The 26,854-nt window shown below is 38.9% G+C and overlaps 1 protein-coding gene across 1 annotated transcript in view; it reads left to right on the top strand.

Moving 5' to 3' along the window:
• angpt4 (angiopoietin 4) overlaps positions 1-26,854 on the top strand; it is a 78,423-nt gene that overhangs the window by 42,947 nt on the left and 8,622 nt on the right. Inside the window, exons 3-6 of the mRNA XM_036571583.1 lie at positions 226-347; positions 13,297-13,529; positions 15,949-16,067; positions 25,460-25,561. Of these exons, the coding sequence (XP_036427476.1) occupies positions 226-347; positions 13,297-13,529; positions 15,949-16,067; positions 25,460-25,561 (576 nt within the window). The remainder of the gene's footprint in view (positions 1-225; positions 348-13,296; positions 13,530-15,948; positions 16,068-25,459; positions 25,562-26,854) is intronic.

Here is a 26,854-nt window from a genome sequence, read left to right as displayed (position 1 = left end):
GCATAAATAGCTGTTCCAAAGGTCATTTGTTTTGAATCTGCCTGTTCTCTGGATCCATTCCCGTATTCATTAGTCGCTCCCTTCTTGGGTTGCTCAAGTGTTTAGACATGTTAGTAGCTGATCATATAAACGCCTGACTCATTAACCTGAGATGTGCTTGGTTAACAAAAACCTTTTCTTATTCAGTGAAAAAGTGCTGCTGTTGTTTTGTGCTGCTTATTGAAGGTAATGAATCAGACGTCAAGGCTGGAGATTCAGCTGTTAGAACACTCCTTATCTACCAACAAACTGGAGAAGGAGCTTCTCATGCAGACGTCAGAGATTTCAAGACTTCGGGATAAGAACAGGTAAGTCCAGAACATGCTGCGTTTGTGTGTTTTTGTGTGTGTTTGTAGGAAAACTAGAGAAAATGGGATTTACCGATAGCTATTATTGTTGTGAAATGGAAACGTCAAGGAGCAACAACAGCTCAGCCATGAAGCGGTAGACCATTCCAACACTTTTGGAGTGGGATCACTCACTACACTGCCTCACAAGCATAAGATCACTATGCGCAATGCCAAACGTTGGCTGGAGTGGTGTAAAGCGCCGCCACTGGACTCTGGAGCAGTGGAACCGTGTTCTCTGGAGTGATGAATCAGCTTCTCTATCTGTCAGTCTGATGATGATTCTGGGTTTGGTGGATGTCAGGAGAACGTTACCTACCGGAATGCAGAGCCAACAGTAAAGTTTGGTGGAGGAGGGATGATGGGCTGGGCTGTTTTTCAGGGTTTGGGCCCCTCAGTTCCAGTGAAGGGTGATGTTGATGCTACAGCACAAAGACATTTACACAGTTATCTGCTTCCAGCTTTGTGTGAACAGTTTGGGGAAGAGCCTTTCCTGTTCCAGCATGACTGAGCCCCTGTGCACAAAGCAGCTCCATAAAGACATGGACTGACCAGTTTGGTGTGGAGGAACTCCAGTGGCCTGCACAGAGCCCTGACCTTAACCCCACTGAACACCTTTGGGATGGACTAGAACAGAGATTGTGAGCCAGGCCCTCTCGTCCAACATCAGTGTCTGACCTCAAAAATACTCTTCTGAATTAATGGGCAAAAACTCCCACAGACTCTCTAAAATCTAGTAGAAACTTCCCAGAAGAGTGGAGGCTGTTATAGCTACAAAGGGGGACAAATCCATATTAATGCCCATAGTTTTGGAATGAGATGCTTATACAAGTGTGATGGTAAGTTGTCCACATACTTTTGGCCATATAGTGTATATAAGACATTAAGACATATTGGTACTTACATGTCAGAGATGAGGATTTGAGTTGCACTTGAGTCACATGTTGACCGAATCCTGACTGAACCTGATTTGAAGGCTTACGACTTACTTGAAATATAAATATATATGATACTAATACATAATATTATTACCTATAGGTACTTAAATATATATAATACATAAGAATAAAAATAAATACAAGGGAACTGACACATACATGATGCAAAAATGGCATAATATTACATATAGTCATTTACAGATATACGGATATACACATTTACTGATATGTTAGGCATATATATCAAGTGCAAATATTATAATAATGTAGCAAAGTACTTACATTTAATACATATGGGCCATGTTATTATAACATGTACTTACATACACATATTATTGAATATATTACCCAAGAATTTACATATATACATAGAGCAGCTAACATTTATAATACATAGATGATATATATATATATATGTATAACACATATGGTCCATATTATTAATTAATTGAGGTACTTACATGTATTAGATGTGTATATAGTAGAAATAATACATCTGAGCCACATAATAACATACAAGTTTTTGCTTCTATTTAATACACCTGGGTCATATTATTATTTAATATAGCTACTTAAAATATAATATAATACATCTGGGGCATACATACAAGCCCATCGTGTTGTATTAAAACAACAGTGTATGTGCTTGTATAGTGTTAAATGATTAGTTTTTATGCTGTATTTTTGCTGAACAGATGATAGCCATTAGTCAACATCTGAGAAATTTGTGCGCTATTATATTTTATGACTAAATTTTGGACCCATACAAAGAATCTGAGTGAGAGAGTGAGAGAGTGAGAGCGGCACTGAAGAACATTTGGCTGTGAAGCAAAAAGAAAAGAAAAAAAAAGCCGTAATTTCCCATACTCGCTCAGATGTGAGAGCGTTTTTGGGTGCAGCAGCAGTGAAGGCTTTGCAATGGGAAATCATCAGGCACTTAATTGATTGTTTGTAATGCTGAATAACTACAGAATAAACACAGCTCGTGGAATAGAACCCCAGGCGAGTCCCCGCTGCACTCGTGCAGAGGGGGGGTCGGAGGGTTTCCCAGAAAGGTTTCTACTTGGCTTTCTCTAGATTAAACAGACATTATCTGATGTAATTCATCTTTGAGGACCAGCTAAACTTTGTTGTGAACGCTGTTTTGGTTACACTGTAGAACATACAAGCACCGGAGCTGTAACACATGCATGCAGTTCGGGGGGTGGGGGGTGGGGGATTAGGGTTCAGCTCATCAAAGCACTACTCACAAATAAAAAAAGCTTTCATAATTACTCCAAGAATTCATGGGGGCTACACCTATAATGAGAAATTAACGAGAGCTACTTTTATTTGTTTTTAAGATGCAGCGTATACAATTTTGTGCGTAACAAGTCCCGGCCAGAGCTCTTAACATGGCCTGCCAAGTGTGGCAACAGCAACAATTCATGTATTAAATCACACACTAACAGGTTATAAATCATGTTTTTACTGTTCTAGCCATAGAACTACCATCAAAAACAGTGTTTCTGTTTATTTCTTGCTATTCAGGGGTGTAAATACAGAAAAACAGGTCTGGTTTTTTGGAAAATAGTTGCTCTTTTTATTACAAAAGGCAAAGATCACATCAAGTTTCATGCCTGGCTGGGTTCATGATGGGCTCGATTCGACTTCAGTTCACAGCTATTTTCAGATTCTGCCCTGCAGAAATGCAGTGTTTTCTCTCTCTCTCTCTCTCTCTCTCTCTCTCTCTCTCTCTCTCTCTCTCTCTTCTCGTTTGCTCACTCTCTTATACACACATACACAGTTCAGTGCAAATTGCAGCAACTGCTGTTCAAACATTTGGAGTGAAGTGTGTTTACAAAATGCTGAATGTATATACAGCACATTTCAGACTATACATTTATATTTACATTTGGCATACAGTGTGCTTTTATCTAGAGTGCAATTTTGTTAAATGATTATAATAATATACAAACAACCAACACATTTCTGCTACAAATGAAAACAATGTTTGTTTCCAGCATCTACAGTTTACAACAATTTAGCCACAAATAGTATCTTATGAAGTGAAATTATCTTAATTGTAGTTGATATATATATAATATATCTTATTTTGAGATAGTTGTGCACTTATTATAAGATTATTTAGCTTATTTCTAGATGTTTACCTGTTTTAAGTGAAATGATCTCACTATACTAGCAAATAATTTAGTTTATTTCAAGCACATTTCTTAAAACAAGCAAAATTATCTGCCAATACAGTGAGATAATTTACTCAACAAATTTACTTAAAAGAAGTAAAGTAACTTACCTTTTTAGATACCTTTTTATTTAGTGTAGGCGGGGTTGACTGTAACAGATGGAGGGGTAAGACATCTGCTAAATCAATACAAATTACAATTAATTCAACATACACCGATGAGGCATAACATTATGACCTTGTTTCTACACTCATTGTCCATTTTATCAGCTCCACTTACTATATAGGTGCACTTTGTAGTTCTACAGTTACAGACTGTAGTCCATCTGTTTCTCTGATACTTTGTTAGCCCCCTTTTACCCTGTTCTTCAGTGGTCAGGACCCCCATGGACCCTCACAGAGCAGGTACTATTTGGGTGCTGGGTCATTCTCAGCACTGCAATAACACTGGCGTGGTGGTGATGTGTTAGTGTGTGTTGTGCTGGTCTGAGTGGATCAGACACAGCAGTGCTGCTGGAGTTTTTGTGTCCACACAGCCCTGAAAACATCAGATCTGAGTCACATTAGGGCAAAAAATTGGATTTGCGCCACTTCAGCCTGGTAATGTGAATGTAGCCCAACAGAAATGTATTGATTTGCATTATACCTATAGTATGTTTTTAATAAATCTGTGGATAAAAGCCAAAAAAAAAGAATTACAAATAAAAATAAACCACATTGAATATATATGGGGGTCTCTGATTGTTTACTTTGCGGGTCTTAGCTGTAAATTTTTAGCCTGTCTATCTCTCACTGTGAGATGTTTATCTGCTTCTAAATGCTGCTATAATACACACAGCAAGAGGAGATTCAAACAATATAGGAGTGAATTCACTAATCACAAACACTGATGATGAAATAAGCTACTTTTATGGGGAAAACGAAGCTGGAGAAACATCTAACTGCTGTGAAAATTCACAGATGTTGCTATGGTAACATGAGAAAAAGTACACTATACTGTAACTTGTTTAACCACATTAAAATTACATTTTACCCTACGTTCTCTTCCCCGCTACAAAAATAGCCCATGTTTATAACTTTAGCACAGAGTTAGTATCAAATAAAAAACAAAAACACAAGAACATTTTTATCTCGCAAGGTTTTTATCTCAGTCAGTCCAGTGAAAAGGTCACAAATGATTGGAAACCAACAGCCTGGTCATAATTAGCGAGTATTACTCCAGTTAAGGTGGAATTACTCCAAAAAAAGTACAGAGTGAAGAGAGTGCCAGGGGGTTTTATATGCTGTGGCTACAACATATAATTCAATACTTCATTGTCTTGTAAGGATTGGCTATAAATTATGACTACATGTTGTGGTCACCCCTTCCAAAAACTGACCGCAAAATTCTATTCTGAAGACAAAAATATTATATTGTGGCAACACAACCACACAAGTTCAGCCTGAGTTTGTTTCCCATCTCATACAAAGTAAACCTGTGATGTAGTTTAGTCTTTGCTCAGTCCTGCTTCAGATCTGTGCAGTGATGTCACATTCAGTATGAAATGGATATAGATATTAATATTTTGCCTGTTCGCCTCTTTCAGTGGGCTGATTACCATTCTAGACGCCCCTTCCATCCGACATCAGCACCTGATATCGCTAATGCTCTTTTGATGCTAGATGCAATCAAATCCTCACAGCAATGTTCCAACATTGAGTGTAAAGCCTTCCCAGAAGAGTAGAGGCTGTTACTGCAGCAAACTCACTATTAATACCCTTCATTTTTGAAGAAACGCTGGAGGAGCAGGTGAATACACAGCTGTGAAAAAGTATTTGCCCCTCACCTGATTTCTTCTGTTTTTGCTAATTAGTCACACTTAAATGTTTCAGATCGTTCAACTGATTTTAATATAACAACACAGTATGCAGCTTTTTTTTTTCCATTTCGTGAAGATAAAGACTTATTCAACACCTGTATCACCCGTGTGAAAAAGTAATTGCGTCCCCCCCCCAGTCCTAATGACTGCATATCAAACGATTGCAATAACTTGCGATGAGTCTTTCACATCATTGTGGAGGCATTTTGCCCACTCTTCTTTGCAGAATTGATTTAACTTGGCTACATTAGAGGGTTTTCGAGCATGAACTGGTCTTGAGATGGGATTTAAGTCAGGACTTTCACTCGGCCACTCCAAAACCTTCATTTTCTTTTGAGCCACTGAGAGGTGGGCTTGCTTGTGTGTTTTGTATCATTGTCCTGGGGGGCAAATACTTCTTCACAGCACCGTACAGACTTTTGGACAGTCCCATGCAAAAGTTTGGATGCTCCTTGTCAAATTACATGCTTTGTTGATTTTATAAGTGAACATAAGTTAACACGTCCTCTACAGAGAACACACTTGAATATGACATTTTTCTTCATGTTATCGAATGATTTTTATTTATTTTCTGAGCTTAACATATTTGAAGAAACTTATAAAATATAAAATATGTCATTACGTTTGCACAGCTAAATGGTTATATTCTGCTAATAAATAGCAATTGTGTATTAAAATGTGCAGGATAAGCACCCAAGGAGGAATCATGTGTCTGTCCAAAGAAAAACAAGTATCTCCAAAATAGTAACTTCACAGGAGAGCTCAAAAATGATCTTTACTTTCAATGTAAGTTAATGGAAAAAGATTTTATTCTAAGCAATTTTGGAACATTTCCATTGGTCTAATCATCATGAAATTTTCACACAATGTAACGGACGGCTGCTGAGCTCAAACGATGCAGAAAAGTAAAAATCGCAAAAAAATGGAGATACATGTTTTTCATTGGACAGCAACAATATGTAACCATGACCTGGTTAGGTACACTGCTCCGGCATATCAGTGGCTTGATTTTGCAGATCAGTCTATAGTTTTGTATTTTCCACTGTGTATTTCTTGCTGATTTTTTAGCGATCGACACATTTTTGACTTAACTTTTATGTAACTCAGTATGTTTAATTGTAGGCACTTTTTTTACTCTTAGTGAAGTTTATTTTTGACTCCATAATTCCACTTTTAACTGAGAAAAATTGTGGCACGGTACATGTAGCGCTTTCTTTTGCAGTTTGCATGAGATACCGCTTCATGGCTGTGCTGTTGTTGCTCTTAGACACTTATGTTTCACAATAATAGCACTTACAGTTGTCTGGGGCAGATCTAGCAGGACAGAAATGACAAAAAACTGGCTTGTGGGTAAAGGTGGCATCCTATGACAGTGCCACGAAGTCTTCAGTATGACCCATTGTACTGCCAGTGTTTGTCTATGGAGACTGCAGGGCTATGTGCTTGATTTTATACATCTGTTAGCAATAAGTGTGGCTGAAACACCTAAAGTCAGTAATTAGGAAGGGTGTCCACATACTTTTGGCCATATATGGTACCCAGAACTGTAAAACGGTAATGAGACGGTAAAAGAAATCGTCTTAAGTGAAGTTTCCAGTTCTGAATGTGCAGTCCAGGTGCTGAGTCAGCGTAACAGAATGAAATTAAATGCAAAGCGATAATTAGTCACTCAGTGTGAACTGCTAAAGTGAGGCGGTGAGGCAGTAGTTCTACTTGAGTACATATAACTGAGTAAAAGGAATTAGTTGCCTCCTCTGCAGAGACCTCTTCATATCTCACCTTAAGAGCATCAGTCATTGTGGACGTTTTTATTGGAGATGGTGACTCAGTGAGTGAGGGGTTATTGAAATACGCAGCGCGCTCCTCCCATTTCCAGTTCCACTTTGTTTTCGTGTTTTGAAAGAAAACCTTTCTTTCAGGGCCGTTCCTGACTCTGCGGCTCGCAGGTTGAAAATCACTGCTGTCGGGTGTTTATTTATAAGGTGGGAGGACGGCGGAGAGCTGAGGCGAGGCAGGGAGCAGTCTGGAGAGCACAGAGTTCAGCTAAAGCAAACTATGAAGCAGATCAATGTTGCTGGAGGGACTGATTCCATCTCTCGCTGTGACACAATAGAGTTTGCATGTTTTTAAATAATAACACTGCTGACATCATTATTTCAGCTCCTCTTATATTCTGCTGAGTCATCATCAGGCTGCGTACTCAGTGCTCATTATTATAACTCCAGTCTGCTCTTATCTTCAAAATGTGTCATGTTTATGATTGACACTAAGTGAAAGTGCACCCATAGTGCGCGCCGACTAAGAGCTCATTTATGTTTTAATTTTCCACAGACTTTACTCAGTACTTTAGTACTTATTCTCTGCTTCACTGCCACCAGAGGCCGCTGTAGGGAAGTGTTTTAAGTGGAAAGTGTAAAAAAATTGAAAATTGACTTTTAGATTATAAATTTGAGATTCAGAATATAAACTTAAATATACAGATTTAAATGTATCCCTTAGTTAAAATCCAATGAGATACATTAAGATGCCTTAATCGAGTAGCCACTGCTAGCAGCACATTGCTGCTTCAGTACATTACTGGCAAAAAAAGTGAAAGAACAGTCAATCAATCAATCAATCAATCATTCAATCAATCAATCAATCAATCAATCAATCAATCAATCAATCGATCAGTCAATCAATCAACCTTTATTTAAACTCAGATTACTTTGTGAGTCCTCACTTGCAATGTAGCCAAGCGTCAAAATAGAGAGCAAAGGTTTGAAAAAAGTGGTAAACATTGAATAAATATTGAAATAAAAAGATGAAGACCAGTAAAACCAGTAAAAAAAGACAAGTTAAATGTAAACTAATAAGAATGACAAAAAGGGTGATTAAAATAGGTAAATAAGAAAAGAAAATTAATAAAAAGTACTAAAAAACACAACAACGACAATAATAATAGCAATACATAAATAATAAATAAATAATTAAAAGCAAGAATTATAAACTGTACCAAAATCGAACAAGAACCAACTAAAATAAAAAAATGGTAAGACATTAAAAACAGTACACTGGACATGGATTTTACATCATATCACACTAAAAAAAAAAGGCTACATGCACACAAATCGTCTGGTTTCTTGCAATTTAATTTTAAAACAATCGATCAATAGCCTTGAGTTTGATGTTTATGTTTATCAATGTTTATTCAATGTTTACCTCTGAATTTTCCTCACTTTATTTTAAATAACAGTGTTTGTCGTCGTATGTAAACTTTGTTAAATGTTCAAAAACATAACACTCACTCCTGATCCCGACTCTCGGGATCCTAATGTGTGGCTACGAATTAGTAAGGTGTAGGAACAAGATAATTAAGTCGTGCCCACGACTTAGTAAGGCATGGGCTTAATTATCTCATTCCCTCAGCTTACTAAGTCATGGCCACACATTAGGATCTACTTCCCATGCCTTACTTAGTCGTTGCCACACATTAGGATCTAGTTCTACTAAGTCGTAAGGCATGGGAACGAGATCATGCCTTATTAAGCTGTGGCCCAGGCTTAATTATCTCATTTCCATGCCTTACTAAGTCGTGGCCATGACTTAATTATCTCATTCCCATGGTTTACTAAGTCGTGGCCATGCATTATTATTATTTATACGGTATGTCACCAGCAGGCCTCCGTAAATTGCAACTATTTTTGATAAATAAAGTGCTAATAGTGAGTTTGTGCTGCAGTAACAGCCTCTACTCTTCTAGAAAGGCTTCTAGATGTTGAACACTGCTGTGAGGATTTGATTGAGCATTAGTGAAGTCAGGTACTGATGATGGATGGTCAGTTCTAGATCACTCCAACTCATCCCAAAGGTATTGGATGGAGCTCCATCACTCCAGAGAACACAGTTCCACTGCTTCACAGCCCAATGCTGGGGGGCTTTATACCCCTCTAGCCCACACTAGGCACTGGGCATAATGACCTTAGACTCATATACTGCTGCTCCAGAGTGTCCCATTCTATTGGTCAGTTCTTTTCTATGGAGATACAAGCTGTGCTAGCAATAGATGACCATAAAGTAGATGAATTCACTCATTAGAAGAGCTGCATGGATATGGGATGTAAGTAAATAAGAAAAAATGAATCCAGTGCTCGGGCCAGGAAAGTAGGTTTACGTGACCACATGGCCTCATACTGGTGAATTGTGAACATGTACTTGAATGATGTGGTCTTTTCTCAGTGCTGACCTGGCCCAGCGCCATGGTCCAACATGCACATGGGAACTGTGCCCTCTATTAGTGGGATTCCCCTCTTCTGCTCCAAGGCCATTTCCTTTTTGAGAGTGAAGAGTCTTACTGAACAGTAAGCTTAGATTAGCGGGCAAGCTTTGTGGAATAGAGCTCTTTAAAAGCTCTGTATGTTAAGTAGCCTTTCCACATATTGTACGTATTTCATAAATCTTTAATAGCTAAGGAGGCATTGCAACCTAAAACTAGTGCTTAATATGTTATTTTTCATCCTGTTATGCAGTATTACATCCCTCTGAGTCTTCAGTTTGACAGCATTAATGATTTGACATGATGCAAACTCACTACAATAACAAGAACAAACATTCGGGAATCCCTGTGGTGTCAACCAATCAGGACTGCTAGCCTAACCACTGATTTATAGCCTAATAAGTTCAAGCTAGTGTTTATGTAACTCTTACCTTGATTGTTGAACAAAATCAGAAGAAAACAGCGATTCTGTGATGAATTTATTATCCATTCAGACAGAAAAAAGGAAGCCAAACTGAGGTAAGGTGTCGTTTGTGAGTTCAGACCATGCCTTCAACATGGCGGTGGTAGTATGAGGGAAGACTGATTGAGGGAGGAGGGAGATCTCTGAGAACTTGGGCTGGAGTTCTGTGCAGCTTCTGCCTGTAGCTAGAAGGCCAGACCCCCTCATAGCTGTAGTAGGACTGATGCAGGATTGAGGAACGGGGGCTGGTGGGGATTGCGAACACTTCGTCACGGGAACAGAAGGTGAGGATGTGAATTTATAGGGCGTTAGACTGACCTCATTTCTGTCATTAGAGTGATCTGTTCACTCCACTGTAATGATGATTTGAAAAACATCCCCTAAAAATACACCCAGAGCACTTTTTCTCACACCTTCAAAATACATCATCAGAAGGGGGCTTTGCTAGTATTTAAAGGAAAAAAAAAAGAAAATCTCACTCTAGAGGTTTGAAGCAGCGCCGCTGTAGAATGTGAGAAAGATTGCGTACGACAGATGCAGTGATGTGTACAGAGTGTCCCTTTAAAACATGAGCTCAAAGCTTTGGTGCTTTTGGTCAAATTAGCTCAAACTCAGGTTGAGACTGCAAACTGACCTCATTAAAAAAAAATACATATTTGGGTCATTCCATAGAAACGTCCATTTTTGTGTCCCTAGCGTTCACATATATATTACACTTAAAAAACAAGTTAGTGTTCCTATTAATTTATATTTTAAAATAAAACAATTTTAATAATTACACCTTCTTGAGCCTCAATTTAGCAATATTGGTTTTTAAATCAATTATCTAGAATTCCAAGCAAAACAGAAGAGCTCGTCCCCACAGTCATGTGTGAAGGGTGAGGCCATATTTTGAAGAAAAAAAACACATTTTTCTGCAATTTTACATACATACACATACATCATCTAAACCGCTTATCCTTCTGGGTCGCGGTGGGGTGCTGGAGCCTATCCCAGCTGTCGTTGGGCGGAAGGCAGATGATGATTGCAATTTTAACTACAACAACCTATACATGACTATGAAATATATGAATTAAATGACATAAAGAAAACACAGGCAAAATAAATATTATAAAATATATAATGAAAGCTCCCCAGGAGTCGTGTCACTGGTGTTACCGCATAACAAAAAATCACTTATTTTGGAATAAAAATCACACTGATGACATCACTCGGCTTCCTTTTACCTGTTTTCTGAGGGTCTATGAAGAAAAGCACATGGTGAGTCCACTGTGTCTTTCAGTTAGCAGAGATTTTCTCATTCAGCTCATGATTTCATATGAAGCTTTTAGCTGAAGTCACTGGTGTGACCGACTTTATTCTGAGGTAACTGTGAAAAAATAGAATACAAATGGATTAAATTCCATATTTTAGTGGATATTCCATGATTGACAACATGTGGTTTGATGCTCTGTAGCAGCCGTTTTATAAAATGCATGTTTCATTAAAAATGTCTCTGGTGTTCCCTTTATTATGTGTAACACCAATGAGGATCAGTAACACCAGTGACTCCTGTGGAGAGACAGAAAAGTGGACGTTTCTGATTTGCTGAGCCACATCGTAAAATACTCGAAATAACCACATATGACTGCACACATCAGTCAAATACTGTATTAATGTGGCAGTTATGTATAACTATTGTGCTGTTCATGACATAATCTTTGACTGTTATGACAGCCTGTTAACAAACTACATTGCTGGGCAGTAAAATAGTTTATTATGATGGTGACTAAAAATAAATCTAATAATTTATTGAATTTATTTTAGCATATTTCAGCCTGTTGCATTTAGTTGCCATTTTATTAAAGCAATTATGCACAAGAGGCCACCGTGATTTCTATACACACTTAAAAAGGGTTCTTGAAGGGTTCTTTAGTAAAGAAAATAGTTCTATATAGAACCATAAACACTCAAAGAACCCTTTGTATGATTACAAGTTTCTTGGCTATATTAAAAGGGTTTTTCAGATTGATTGAGAATGTGTTGTAGATGGTTCTATGAAAAAGGTTCTATAAAGTGCCAAAAAAAGGTTCTTCTATTGTAACAAGCTTGGCACCGTCACTCTTTTTGGTGCTATATTGAACCCTTTTCAAAAAGGTTCTATATAGAACCATATACAACACATTCTCCATCAATCTGAAGAACGCTTTCATGATGCAAAGAACCATTTAATCATGCAAAGGGTTCTTTGAGTGTTAATGGTTCCATCTAGAACAATTTTCTTTATTAAAGAACGCTTGAAGAACCACAAGAGGCCACAGTGATTTCACTACATAATTAAAAAGGGCTCTTGAAGGGTTCTTTAGTAATGAAAATGGTTCTATGTTAAACCATAAACACTCAAAGAACCTTTTGCATGATTAAAGGGTTCTTACCTATATTAAAAGGGTTTTTCAGATTGATGGAGAATGTATTGTAGATGGTTCTATGAAAAGGGTTCTATATAGCACCAAAAAAGGTTATTCTATTGTAACAAGCTTGACACCATAACCCTTTTTAACCCTTTTAAGCATCTACAGCACATTTTCCTTCTTTGAGTGGGTTCTTTGAGTGTTCATGGTTCCATATAGAACCATTATCTTTACTAAAGAACCCTTGAAGAACCACCTTTTTTAAATGTGTACAGTTAAAGGAGTTTTAGGCTTTTTACTGCGTGTTAATAATAATAATACTAAATTTTATTTATATAGCACACTTTTCGTGACAATGTCAACTCAAGGTGCTTTACAGAAAAATAAAACAAAAATGAATTTATGAAAACATCTAAAAAGAAAAGTCTTAATATTCTTTTTAAAAAGAGATAAAGATCCAGAATTTCCTTAAAGACTCAGGAAGTTATTAACATGGAACTACCAGCAGATTTGAGGATCCAGACCAAAGCAAAACTGCAGCATGAGTTTGAGGAAGAAGACGATCCTGCAAATATACTGGAGTCTGGGCATGTAAACATTTATAAACCAAAAGGAATGTATATAAATTAATTAATAAAAATAAATAAAATCACTGTAACACATTCCCTCATAAGTCCCTGCTTTAAACATATCTAACCAAATGTAAGACAGTCATGGATGGGATGAGAAGTCGATTCAAATCAAGCGTCTACAGGCTTCACTTTGTTTGCTGATATTGCATTAGAAAGGCTGGGCTTTGATGTGAGTGCCTTGTTTCCTGCAGTCGTCTGGAGAGTAAAGTGCTGGTGCTGGAGACGCAGCAGCGGACAGAGCTGGAGGACATGAAGGAGGAGAAGGAGAGGCTGAGGGATCTGGTGGGGAAACAGGCGGCTGCCATCACGGCTCTGGAAAGGCAGTTACGGGCAGCCAGCAGCAACAACTCGGCCTTACAGAGGCAACAGCAGCAGCTGATGAAGTCTGTCCACACGCTCCTCAGCCTGGTGTCTCCCGGGACAGGTACACATAAACACAGGCGCTTTCTTAAAGACAACTTGGTTATACTGTTACATCACACTGTGCCATTATATCACTTTCCATCTTGCTATATATTGCAAGAAGGGTCACAATGTAAAAATGTATTTTTTTGTGGACATTTATATCTGTCGTAAGTGATTTCTCACTATATTAGCAGATAGTTTTGCTTTTTTCAGGCATATTTCTTAAAACAAGCAAACCTCTTTGCCAATACAGTGAAATTTGTACTTGATAAAACTGCTTTAAACAACTACAGAGTAACTAGATATACATTAAATAATAAATAAAAAGCTTGCAACAATTTTATTATGAGAAATATTAGATATATTGGCAAAAAATAGGATAATTTCACTTGACAAGATGCACTGTTTTGCATAATAATAATAACAATAATGATAATTTGCATGATAATGATCACAATATAGTAATACAATAATAATCATTACATGGTGAGTACTTGTGCTTGTTTTGTGCCACATCTGATTAAAAAATGATGAAGATAATTGTTAGTAAATAAACAAAATAGTTTCATGCTTTAAGTGTGTCTCTGTAGAGGATGTGTTACTTATTTTCACTTAGAAAATCAACAACAACGTGGAATTTGACCAGGGAGCACAAACCTTTGTATATGATTGTATGTAAGTGTAAAATAACTGAGCTCTATGGAAAAGTTGGAAGTCAGTCAGGCGATTCCTGTGGTTCCGCTCGGTATGTTACCTTCATCTCCCCTTATTTGTGTCTTACACGTAAATAAAAACTACACTTTCTCAGACTGAGATTGTTATTGCCTCCTAGTGTCCCTCCTGAGTATTATTTGTGCTGTCTTAGCAGTTCTGGTGCTTAGCGGCTCTGGTGTTACTCATATGGACGTCCCTGATCGGTTTACATTAAGCAAATATAGAGAATCACATGAATTACAGGGGTCTAAACGAATAAATATACCACATATTTTTGGAGTAAGCTCTTGTTTTCGATGTCTTTGGCTCTGTTTGAGCGCAATTAATGTATCATACATCACAACCACACATATACACAGGCTCATATGTGTGGATAAGCTCAGCTAACACAATGGTTTTAATGGTCAGAGAACATATCAGCTCACTTTCACCGTTTTAGCATGTGAGCTAGTTTTGTGTCATTTGAATGATGAAAATAATCTCCAACAGCAAAGATATCTTGCCCGAATAACATAGTCTCAAAACGCAGCTTTGCGTGTGATACTTATAGTGTACAAGAGTTCAAGTTCAAGAGGCTTTATTGTCGTTTCAGCTGTATACAAGTACACAGTGGAACGAAACAACATTCCTCCAGGACCAACATAGGAACACAAGTGCAAGACAATACAATAAACACAGTGCAGGGCAGACAATACAGTACAATAAATAAATATGAAATACTTACAATAAATGCAAAACAGAACACAGGCAGTACACGGTACTGAGAGGATGAGGAGCTGTGCAAAGGAGGATGTAATGTACTATGACATATTAGCAGCTTAGCAGAGAGCCTAGCATATATGAGCGTGGCAGTCACTGAGGTAGCAACCAGAACAGCAATGGAACACAGTATTTGGTTGATACAGTAATTCTAGCAGCCAATAAGTTATATCAAGTGAAGTATTTCAATGCAATGCAATTACCATATTAAAACACCATGTCACGGACATAATCTGGACTGGCAGGAAGAATGTGATGGTCTCATATTGTTATGTATAAGTGTGTGCGTGTGTGTGTGTGTGTCTGTGTGGGTGTCTTTCGATTCAGTCCGTGGGAGTTGAGGAATCTGATGGCTTGTGGAAAGAAACTGTTGCACAGTCTGGCTTTGAGGGCCAGTTTTGGATAGTGAACACCTAAAGAGCAATTCCACCAATTTTTAAAACTTTCTGCACAACTAAGTGGTTAGGATGTAAACAATGTCATTCAGAGTGGTTTAATATGAAATCTAGGGTCAGAATTGTTCACAGTGGTGGTGATAGGAACCAGACGTCCACCTCTAAAAGCTCCCTCACAGAAAGTTACTACAGGAAATGGTTATGAATTCACTGCCTGATGTCTGAGACATTATTGTACGATTCCATTCATGGCAGACAAGTTGTGAGGCAAAACAGTCCCCAAAGAAAACTTATTATTTCAGGTTTTACACTATTTTACCATCATTATCATTCCATATAAACTCAGAAGACTCATGCAGGTTCACTGGTGGTTTTGGATAGTAAATAAAATGTCTATATTGGTTTTGTAGTCATGGCGACCCCTGGTTCCTATCACCACCACTCAAACTGAGGGAATTCCTGATCTGGCTGCTGTTAGCATCTTCTAGCAGTGTGATGTTAGCATTTATTTTACAGATATATTTCCATTCTGCGCTAAACTTGATAACTTCAACATTTTTCCCTTTACAGTGTCCGACTCCATGCCAAGCGAAAGGAGGTTTCGAGACTGTGCTGAGATCTACAAGTCTGGTCAAAACAGCAGCGGAGTCTATCACATTTACATTGGAGACATGACAGAACCCACCAAGGTACGGCCCTCTGCCCAGCAGGCGTAAAGTATGATCGCCCTACTGGGAAAATTACTATGCAGGAGGTGGACAAAATAAGACAAACACCAAAAATAAACAGCAAACTCTGAAAGTAAGTGATTTAATTTTGGTTTATTGGCTCAGTTCTGCAATATGTTGAATTTGGAGTGAACAATACAATACAATTGGAATGAAACTACAGCCTGACTAATCTAAGAAAGTGCACTGAACCGAGAGCTGTATAAAAGACTAGTTCATTTATAGTCCCGTTTATATGTGCGTCAGCAAAGACTGGGTTTACAACGGTAAGCGCCACCTTCAGGACGCAACCAAAATTAATCCATGAATGAGTTTGCTGTTTGAAAACATTGGCGGTCTTTTTTCCATCTGTTTAAATATCTAAAACACACAAACTCTGCAGAAAGCGCAGCATAATGTTGCGAAAGTGAGCGAGGATGTTTTATAAGGCATAACACCACTACCTTCTACGCTGTAGACTGGCGTTCAGTCCCCACCTGGGTAAGCATCCTACACTATACCAATAAGAGTCCTTGGGCAAGACTCCTAACACTCCCTTCACCTACCTGTGTAAAAATGATCGAGTTGTAAGTCGCTCTGGATAAGAGCATCTGCCAAATGCTGTAAATGTAAATGACACTGCGCTGACAGAAATCCAATATGTTCCCAAATATTGGATCTTGTAAGGCAGATTTTCATGCCTACAAACTTCTCCCACATGTATGAATAAACACATCACAAAAATCCTGCACACACTCTCAGAAATAAAGGTACTAAACTGTCACTGGGGTGGGACCCTCAAGGCTCCATCTCAGTACCTTTAGTCAGGGAACATAACTGAACCATAATCCACTGAAATGATATGTTCTAAGCTGTACTGACTCCACACACCCCGTCTCGTCTCCAGGCCTTTATTTTACTGTTCTGTTTAAAACATTCGGTTATGAAAAGGTGCAAATACGAACTTTTCACCTGGAAAAACTTATTTAAGGTTCACAATCAGACCTTAAAACCACTGTTGGAGCTTTGAGGGAACATTTACACTGTTTGTACCTTGATGAACGAGAAATATACCTGCACAGAACCTTTATTTCTAACAGTGTAGTGTAAAAATTGGCTCATCAGATCAACCTAAAAAATTACTTCATGCAGTAACTAGCAACAGAACTAGTCTAATTCAACTCAAATTCCATTCATTGAAAAAATCATGCATTCAAAGTATTTATTTAGGTTGAATAAAACTAGTTAATTTACTTTTTACCACACAAAGTAATTTTTCGGTTGATTTGAGAAGCCATTTTTTTACAGTGTACTTGAGTAAAAGCAGAAATACTCTTGGTAAAACATTACTGGGGTAAACGTTTCCTGTCTGTATTTCTACTTGAGAACAAAAGTACAACATTACCAGCTTTTGGATGTACTTAAGCGTCAAGTGTTCTATCAAACAATGTCCTTAATTGGACACGAGCAGCTGCAGTTGTGAAAAAGAGTTCATTAATAGAAAGTGTACTTTTGTACTTTAACTCAACAGAAAATACACAGAACTCATATGTTGCTCTCAACTTCTAACAGCTCCATTACCTGCTTAATGACTTCATCACTTCATCACTTTATTTTGAGGCCCCTTTTTGTCAATGTAATATGTATAATACATAAAGCCGCATTAGCTATTTATTAATATTCAAGTATCACTTTATAAAATGTCATTCAGTGCTTAGGCATTTGTTATAAGGTCCCTGTGTAGGTGGCCATCAAATAAAGTGTTTCCAACTAGGTTTTTGGCCTTAATCAGACCATGATGGTCAAATTGTACTGTTTACATGATCATGGTTTAGTTAGGGTATTTACGTTTGTGCGACTCAGCCCTTTATACATATCCCCCCCAATCCAGGGGTCCATCAGTAATCTGCAGTTGGCTGCTCGGTTGTTTCTTGGCCAATAATGTGTTTTTGCGCCCTTAGTTCACGCACAAGTGAGCTAACAAGAGGTTTAAAGTTAATTTTAAATGTGGCATTTGCGTTTAAAATTGTTTCCCCACATGAGGACCAAAGAAATGTCATTTCCAGTAAAGCCGGGTATCATGAGGCTAAAAAATCAGAATACGTCAATCAGATACGGAGCCAAAACATTAGGCATGTCAAAATCGACTGTTTGGGTCACTGTTAAGAAGAAAGAATGCACTAGTGAGCTTGGCAATAGCAAACAACCTGGCAGTCCAAGGAAGACCACCATAGTGGATGACTGAAGATTACTCAGTCATGAAGAAAAACTGTAGAATGGAGCAAGAACTTCACCCAGAATCCAAGGGTATTTACTTTTGGTGTATTGATTAGGAAGACAAGGTCACACCAGTTGACCTCAGAGGGTTTACCACAATATGCAAACCACCGTTACAGTTTACAGCTTAAAAAAATACACCAATGTTCATCTGGAACAAAAGCTTGTGAACAGTTGAAGATTAACATCTGAAACCACAAGCAGATCCCCACTTTCACTCTTTTCTTTCATAGCATTGTAACTTACAAGCAGTTTTGGGGGTAATGCAGTACAAAGGAACACATTACAGTAATGTTAAATGTAATGTAAAGATATTTGCATGTAACAAATACAGTATAAATTGTTGTAATCACATTACAGTTATAAGATATATGTTACTTGTGGTACCCATACATCTCAAGCAGAGCAATATTAATTTCGTGTCATGCATTTAAATCATATATTTCCTCTATATAGATTATTTGCAGGTCTGTTCTACCTGTGACAGCTGACTGTGCAGCACTGTAAACTCAACACACAATCTGTCGAAACATCTAATCAGGCTAATGTAAAACACCAACCTGAACAGGTCCAACATGATTTTCACTCAGGAATAGCTCCATAATCTTTACATTTGATTCCTAAATTCCTAAGTAACACTATATTGAGTGGCACTTTGTAGGTAATTAATAGATTCTTAATATCAGTAACACATCAACAACATATCAGTGAAGTAGCAGTAGTGAAGTATCTGAATACATTGAGATAAATATCTTGAAGACTGGCTGTTGGTACATTAAGTAGATGTATTGTTAATATGTTACATTATACAAAACCTAACCTTACCCAACCTTACCCTGAACCTAATCCTCAACCTGGCCCTAATCCTAATCCTAACCTTTACCCAAAACCTAATCCTGACCATCACCCTGGCACTAATCCTAACCTTAGCCTCAATTTAAAACCTAATCCTAACCCTCACCTAAACCTGATCCCAACCCTAATTTTAACCTCAGCTCAAAACCTAATCCTGACCATCACCCTGGCACTAATCCTAACCTTAACCTCAGTTTACAACCTAATCCTATTCTCACCCTGGCCCTAATCCTAAATCTTACCTTAACCACAACCTAAAACCTAATCTTAACCCTCACCCTGGTCCTAATCCTGACCCTCACATTAACCTCAATATTAAATATTTTAAATATCTAAATATTTTATTTTAAGGCTGTTTTCAGGCTGTATCAACTGGCTAGTTCTTCAGTTTTCATACAGCATCAGCCATTCATCATTTTAAACAGGCAGTGTCTGTTAGGTATCCAGATGTTACAGATGTGTTTGGGTTTTAATAAATGAATGGGTAATGAGATTACTCATTACTTTTTTGAAGAGAGTAAAGTAGTTAAGGTAAGTTTGTCTGAGTAATTTAAATGAGTAATTTGTGTACATTTTCCCTGAATTTCACGGGAACTTCTGAATTATGAGGCTGTTAAGGAGTCAAAATAAAACTGATGCTACATACATGCAATAATCAAGCTAACACTAACAAAACTAAGCACTGAAATAAAACTGAAAGTAAGTTCACTGTTAAACTTCAACACTGTTATTGCAAGGGCCCAGCCTGCACCGCCAGCCGCCAGCAGAGGGCGACGGCAGCAAGGTGCCATAAATTCAGGGAACTCCAATTCCCAGAAGCCCTCGGGCTTATTAGACCCAACCTGGCACACCTGTGGACACCTCTACTTAAGGCTGTTTCAAACAGCAGCCCTTTGTCACACCTTTGTAGAGGGGTGACTGGTACGGTACTTAGCCCAGGTGGGTATTTAAACAAAAGGAATAAGTAAAGAAAAGAGGGCTGGAAAAACAAAAGAGAGAAATTGCCCCAAAACTACTTAAAAGCCAAAAAGAAGGCTTGAGCAAGAAACGACTCCAAGCCATACAAAGAGTTGACCTTCCTCTCAGAATCACAGAGGAAGTGTCATTTTTTGTTTTCTGATTATCTTTTATTTCACTTTTTCTATCTCAGGCTTTGTTTGAGCCATCAGTACATTGGTGGTTCCAGCCTGGCTCCGAGCCACCTCAACTCCAGATGTGCACAATCACCAAATTCACACTGCGTCACCTCAATACACTCATTTAAGACCCTTTCTCACGGGTTTTCCTCTCTGCATTTGGGTCCGGCTTCCTGCCGTCCCGTAACAGTTATATTCCAACACCAGCGACTCAGACTGCAGCCTAAAACTCTCAAAACCTCTAAACTACCACACTGGACAAGCCTGCTGGTTTGTGTGCAGCATTTTGGTGAGGTCAGTCTTATGATATCAGCCCAGGGGACCGAAATATCCTAAATGAGATCTCAGATACATCTCCTAGACATGGTTAAGTCCAGTTTAAAACCAGAGTGAGGATTAACATGCCTGACTCGTCTCACCACAGTCTCAGCTGGGTAATATCTCCATAAGAAAAGTGTGAGATCTCAGTTTTCATATAAAGCTCTATTCTATATCACAGAACTCTCTCAGCAGTCGCACAGTGCAGAAGGAGAACTCCCGCTTTTCTCCATCACCAGAACTTCTCACAGTGAGATGCTGAGGTTAATCTCCTCTGTTCTCCTGAGGAGGTTCAGGAGAAACAGTTCAGAAATCAGTGAACGTTAATATAATATTGAGATCTGCTTTATTTCTCTGAGACAATCATAATTATTTTCCTCTGGGAGTGCAACAGTGTTAACTTGCATGAAGTAATATTCACATTTCAGCTCCTTAATCACCCTGTTATTCAGAGGATCCGGCAACGTTCAGAGGAAAAATGTCTGTTTTGGAGCATTTTGTCTTCAGCAGGTCGCTCAGAAACTGACGCAGTGCATCCAACAGTAAAGGCAGCTTTTATACAGACATAGGAAGCATAAAACTCCAATTTCACATCCATTTTACTGACAACTGTCGACATGCATGCTGACCCACCACTCTGGGGGCAGATTTTAGTCATATATAGGGAACCTCAGCAGAATCTCTGAATGTATGGCCACTGAGGTGTTGGGTTCAATAGGTTTTAGTCCTGAGATTCAACCCAAAACTGCAGCACTTAGTGGAGGATTCTTCATCCTCTACTGAACTACTGAAGCAACTATGGTGTTTTTGGATGTCCAGAGTGGAATGCTTTTGACTATCCAAGTCAGCCATCCAATCTGAAGCCCAGTGACCATGCAGAAGACAAGACTGAATGCAAAAAGACCCACAACTAGCAGGAACATAAAATAACTGCTATGCAGAGCTGGCAGCAAAACCAGAGAAGATACACAAGACATGGTGACGTCTATGGGTTGCAGACTTCAGGCAGTCATTGATTCCAAAGTGCAAAGGATTAAAACTGCAATTCACAGTTAAATTTTAAAATAATTCAACAGAGATATAAACATTATATAGAGTGGTTTGGTGAGAAATGGTTGATTTGTTGAGACTCAAATTTCTTGTGATTTCTTTAGTGGTGGTGATAGGAACCAGGGGTCGCCATGACTCCACACAAATATAGACGTTTTATTTACTATCCAAAACCAACAGTGAACCTACACGAGTCTTCTGAGCTTTTATATGGAATGTTGATGATGGAAAATAGGGATAAATCTGAACATTATTCTTTGGGGACTATTTGCCTTAGAATGTCCTGCATGGATCCCTCCACCATGAATCTGTTTAAAAATTGTTTTAGACCTTCCTAAAACAAAATTCCTTCCTCAAAACTATTGTATACTCTTAAAAATGATAGTTCTTTAAGGGTTCTTTATTAAAGAAAATGGTTCTGTATAGAACCATGAACACTGAAAGAACCCTTTGCATGATTAAAGGTTTCTTTGCGTCATGAAAGGGATCTTCGGATTGATGGAGATTTTTGAATAGGGTTCTATATAGGACCAAAAAAGAGTTCTTCTATTGTTACAATGTCAGGACTGTAACAATAGAATAACCTTTTTTGGCCCTATAGAAAATTATATAGCTCTAAATAAAACCTTATAAAAACACTCAATCGATCTGAGGAGCTTTTCTTGATTCAAAGAACGCTTTAATCATGCAAAGGGTTCTTCAAAGTGTTCAAGGTGTTATAGCACCAAAAAAGGTTCTTCTATTGTTACAAGCTTGACACTGTAACAATAGAAGAACTTTAAGTGTGTAAAACAATGTCAGACATCAGGCAGGATATTCATAACCATTTCATGTAATATGTCTCTGCGGGTTAAACCATTCAGGACATCTGGAGGCAGTAAACACTTCAAGTGTTTCTATAAACTGAGCATTTCACATCAAACCACTCTGAATGATTCAATTATACAGAAATTTTGAAAAATTGGTGGAACTCCCCTTCAAGATCAGGTTGGTATGTCTAATTATGGTCATCTAAAATGGCAAGGGGCTGGATATGTTTCTACATAGTCTATCCTGTAGATGTAAATAGGCTCAAATTAAAGCTGACACTGTGTTTTAAACGTCAGAGTACAGTGCCAAAACAATCAACACCGTCCAATTACTTATGCACCACACTGTATTAATGTCAAGCACCCCAAAAGGCGTAGGGCCACCATTCGCCTCCTAACAGCTTCAGTCCTTCTTGGAAGTCTGTGCGGAGAGGGATAGAGGAGCATTCATCAAGGAGTGAAGCTTTTAGTTATTTTAGGGATGAAAGAGAAAAATGGACTTTGCACTCCAGGACCTCACATAAGGAGGAACGATGTTCAAGTCTGGTGAACGAGGAGACCATGAAGGGCTATTTTATCTGCGTGAATGTGTTCATGGGCTCATTGTTATCTTGGAATATGGGAACATCTTGAGGGAACAGTGTTTGCGCAATAGTGTGCACCTGGTCCTGGAAACTGGTCTCCAATTTCTTGGCCATCGTTGGCCATTATATGCTTAGAAATCACCAAGCTTAATGACTGCCATGCAGTAGCTGCCCATACCATTATGGCTCCACCACCAACATAAACGTTTGGCAACAGACAGTGTAAGATAAAGACATCTTCTATTAACATGCACATATTGATGTGGAAGAAAGGATGAACAATGACTCATTGCTTAATAATCATTTTTGTCTATTGGTCTGTTAGTCTGTTTTTTTGCTTACAATTTTTTTTTAAATATTTGAGCAACATTAACAGGAGTTACATAAAAGCAACCTACAGATTTCTGCAACATATGAAAAAAACTAGGACTAAACAAAGTAGAACTATAGTAACAAAATCTGTGTATAATTCAATAAAAAGACATAAGCTATCATTCAGAGTGGTTTGGTGTGAAACGCTCCGTTCTAGAGAAACTTAGTGAGTCAGAACTGTTCACAGTGGTGGTGATAGGAACCAGATGTTCACCTCTAAAAGCTCCCTCACAGAAAGTTACTACATGAATGATATGAGTGTGATTATGAATACGCTGCCTGATGTGTGAGAAGGTTTTGGCTTCAACTATGTGTAAAGTGGAGAGATACATGACTATTTTAAGTAGAAAGAATTTTTTTTTTTTTTAATTTCACTATTTTACCATCATCAGCATTTACGTATGTGTAGGTTCACTGGTTTTAAAAAGTATATAAAATGGTAATATTCATGACCCCTGGTTCCTATCAAAAGCCACTGTAAAGAAAACCAAGCAAGCATGTTTCTCTACAATGAGCCATTTCACATCTTAATCACTGAATTATGCACGGATGAATTCCCTTTTAAATCATTTTACCTGGTTAACTACTGGTGTTTCCATTATTTTGTCCACCTCATACTCCTTCTGCAGGAAGTGAAGTTTGTTTCACTGGAAAACTTACACTACATGGCCAAAAGTATGTGGACACCAAGTGTGTGGAGTTCAGGTGTTTCAGCCACACTCATTGCCAACAGGTGTATAAAATCCAAAGCCATGCAAACACAGTAGAGGGTCGTACTGATGAGCTCAGTGACTTTAAACGCGGCGCTGTCATAGGATGCCACCTTTGCCACAAGTCACTTTGTGACATTTCTGCCCTGCTAGATCTGCCCCTGTTTACTGTAAGTGCTATTATTGTGAAATGGAAGCATCTAGGAGCAACAGCTCAGCTACAAAGCAGTAGACCAAGCAAACTCACAGAACAGGGCCGCCGAGTGCTGAAGCAAGTACAAAATGCCCATCCTCTGTTGCAGCCGCCTGTATAGAGTTCCAAACTGCCTCTGGAGCAACATCAACACAAGAACTGTGCATCAGAGCTTCATGAAATGGTTTCTATGGCTGAGCAGCTGCACACAAGCCTAAGATCACTATGCGCAATGCCAAGCGTCGACTGGAGTGGTGTAAAGCGCCGCCACTGGACTCTGGAGCAGTGAAAAGGTGTTCTCTGGAGTCTGATGATGAATCTGGGTTTGGTGGATGTCAGGAGAACATTACTATTGGCACTATACATTCCGGTAGGTAAAGTTTGGTGGAGGTGGGATAATAGGCCAGGGCTGTTTTTCAGGGTTTGGGCCTCTCAGTTCCAGTGGACGGTGATTTTGTTAAATAAACAGCACACACAGACATTTTACACAGTTATGCCTCCAGCTTTGTGTCAGCAGTTTGGGGAAGAGCCTTTCCTGTTCCAGCATGACCGAGCCCCTGTGCACAAAGCAGCTCCATAAAGACATGGAGTGACCAGTTTGGTGTGGAGGAACTCCAGTGGCCTGCACAGAGCCCTGACCTCAACCCCACTGAACACCTTTGGGATGAACTGGAACGTCGACTGTGAGCCAGACCCTCTCATCTAACGTCAGTGTTGACCTCACCAATGCTCTTTTGAATGATTGGGCACAAATTCCCACAGACACTCTCCAAAATCTTGTGGAAAACTTCCCAGAAGAGTGGAGGCTGTTATAGTCGCAAAGGGGGTGCAACTCCATATTAATGCCCATGATTTGGAATGGGACATCCAAGAAGCTCACATAGGTGTGAGGGTCAGGTGTCCACATACTTTTGGCTACACATGTAAGTGCATGTGTCCAATTATTTGCCAGTTTTTCATTTTAATGAGTATGAAATGAGGAGAAGGTCAGCTTATTTGATCTTTACATAGAGAATTATCTCAGAAAAGAAACAGATCAGTAACTCAGATGAATTACGCTGTCATCGTAGGTCTTCTGTGATATGGAGACCGGTGGAGGAGGCTGGACAGTGTTTCAGCGCAGAATCAACGGCAGCGTCGATTTTCAACGAGGCTGGAAAGAGTACAAAATGGTAAGTATGCGCACACAAACACACACACATAGTGAAAACCCTGGCACACAGCAGCATTACGAGAGGTTACCCAGGCAACACTGGATCTGGCTCAGGACCCACTAATCTTCTGAGCCATTATATTGTTCATGTTGCAAATGAAGAGGACGCTCTGTCCTTGCTGTATGTTGATTCGTGGGACAGTGTGCGCACGGCTAGATAATATTTATACAGAAAGAGAACAGTTACCAAATGTTTTCTTACTTATTCACTGGAAGGCTTGATGAAGAGTTTGGCTTCATTCCGAAGACATAAGCTAACAAATCACCCAAAGAATGAAACATGGAGACTAAAACAGCATCTGACAGCTTGGCGTCACTGCCAGCATCTGTGGTGTTTTTATAAGGACCGGTGCATTCGCTATGTGAGCCCTCGAAAATGGCCCTGCTACAAAACATTAGCAGGAGCGTATTGTGATTCTGAATGTTTTCACTTGTTTCAAACAGACGGCACTTATCATGACGTGCACCACACGTCCAAAAGTGTGTGTGTTTCTTCTGAAATAAAGGGTGTTAATAGGGAGTTTGTCCCACTTTTGCTACCTCTACTCTTCTAGAACGGCTTCACATTAGATGTTGGAACACTGCTGTGAGGATTTGATTGAACATTAGTGAGGTCAGGTACTGATGTTGGATGGTCAGTTCTGGATCACTCCAACTCATCCCAAAGGTATCGGATGGAGCTCCATCACTCCAGAGAACACAGTTCCACTGCTCCACAGCCCAATGCTGGGGGGCTTTATACCCCTCTAGCTCAAGCTTGGCATTGGACATGGTGACCTTAGGTTCATGTGTGGCTGCTCCAGAGCGTCCAATTGTATTGGTCAGTGCTTTTCTATGTAGAATAAATGGGTGACCCTTAGCTGAATTCACTCATTACAAGGGTTGGCTGGATACTTATGGACATACACTCTTCAATGTCAGTCTATATGTGTAAGTATAGATTTGCTGGATTGAAGTTAGTGAGATCAGAGTGAGTCTGTTGATGTAGATGAGGTGTGGATTGTCCATGGAGATCATCGTGATGACTCAGAGGTGCAGTGACAGGTCTATAGACTGATGCACCAGCACTACTGGCTTTTCAGCAGCCCCAGGGGAAGAAACTGTCTCAGAACCAGCTGGTTCTTCAGTAAAGAAAATGGTTCCATATAAAACCATGAACGCTCAAAGAACCTTTTGCATTATTAAAGGGTTCTTTTGCATTGTGAAAGCGTTCTTCAGATTGACGGAGAGTGTGTTATAGATGGGTTTTTTA

Source organism: Colossoma macropomum, unplaced genomic scaffold (genome assembly GCF_904425465.1).
Source record: "Colossoma macropomum unplaced genomic scaffold, Colossoma_macropomum, whole genome shotgun sequence".
In the NCBI taxonomy this organism is placed as follows: domain Eukaryota; kingdom Metazoa; phylum Chordata; class Actinopteri; order Characiformes; family Serrasalmidae; genus Colossoma; species Colossoma macropomum.
Note: the sequence above shows the minus strand (reverse complement) of the source record. Positions and strands in the feature narration are given on the sequence as shown.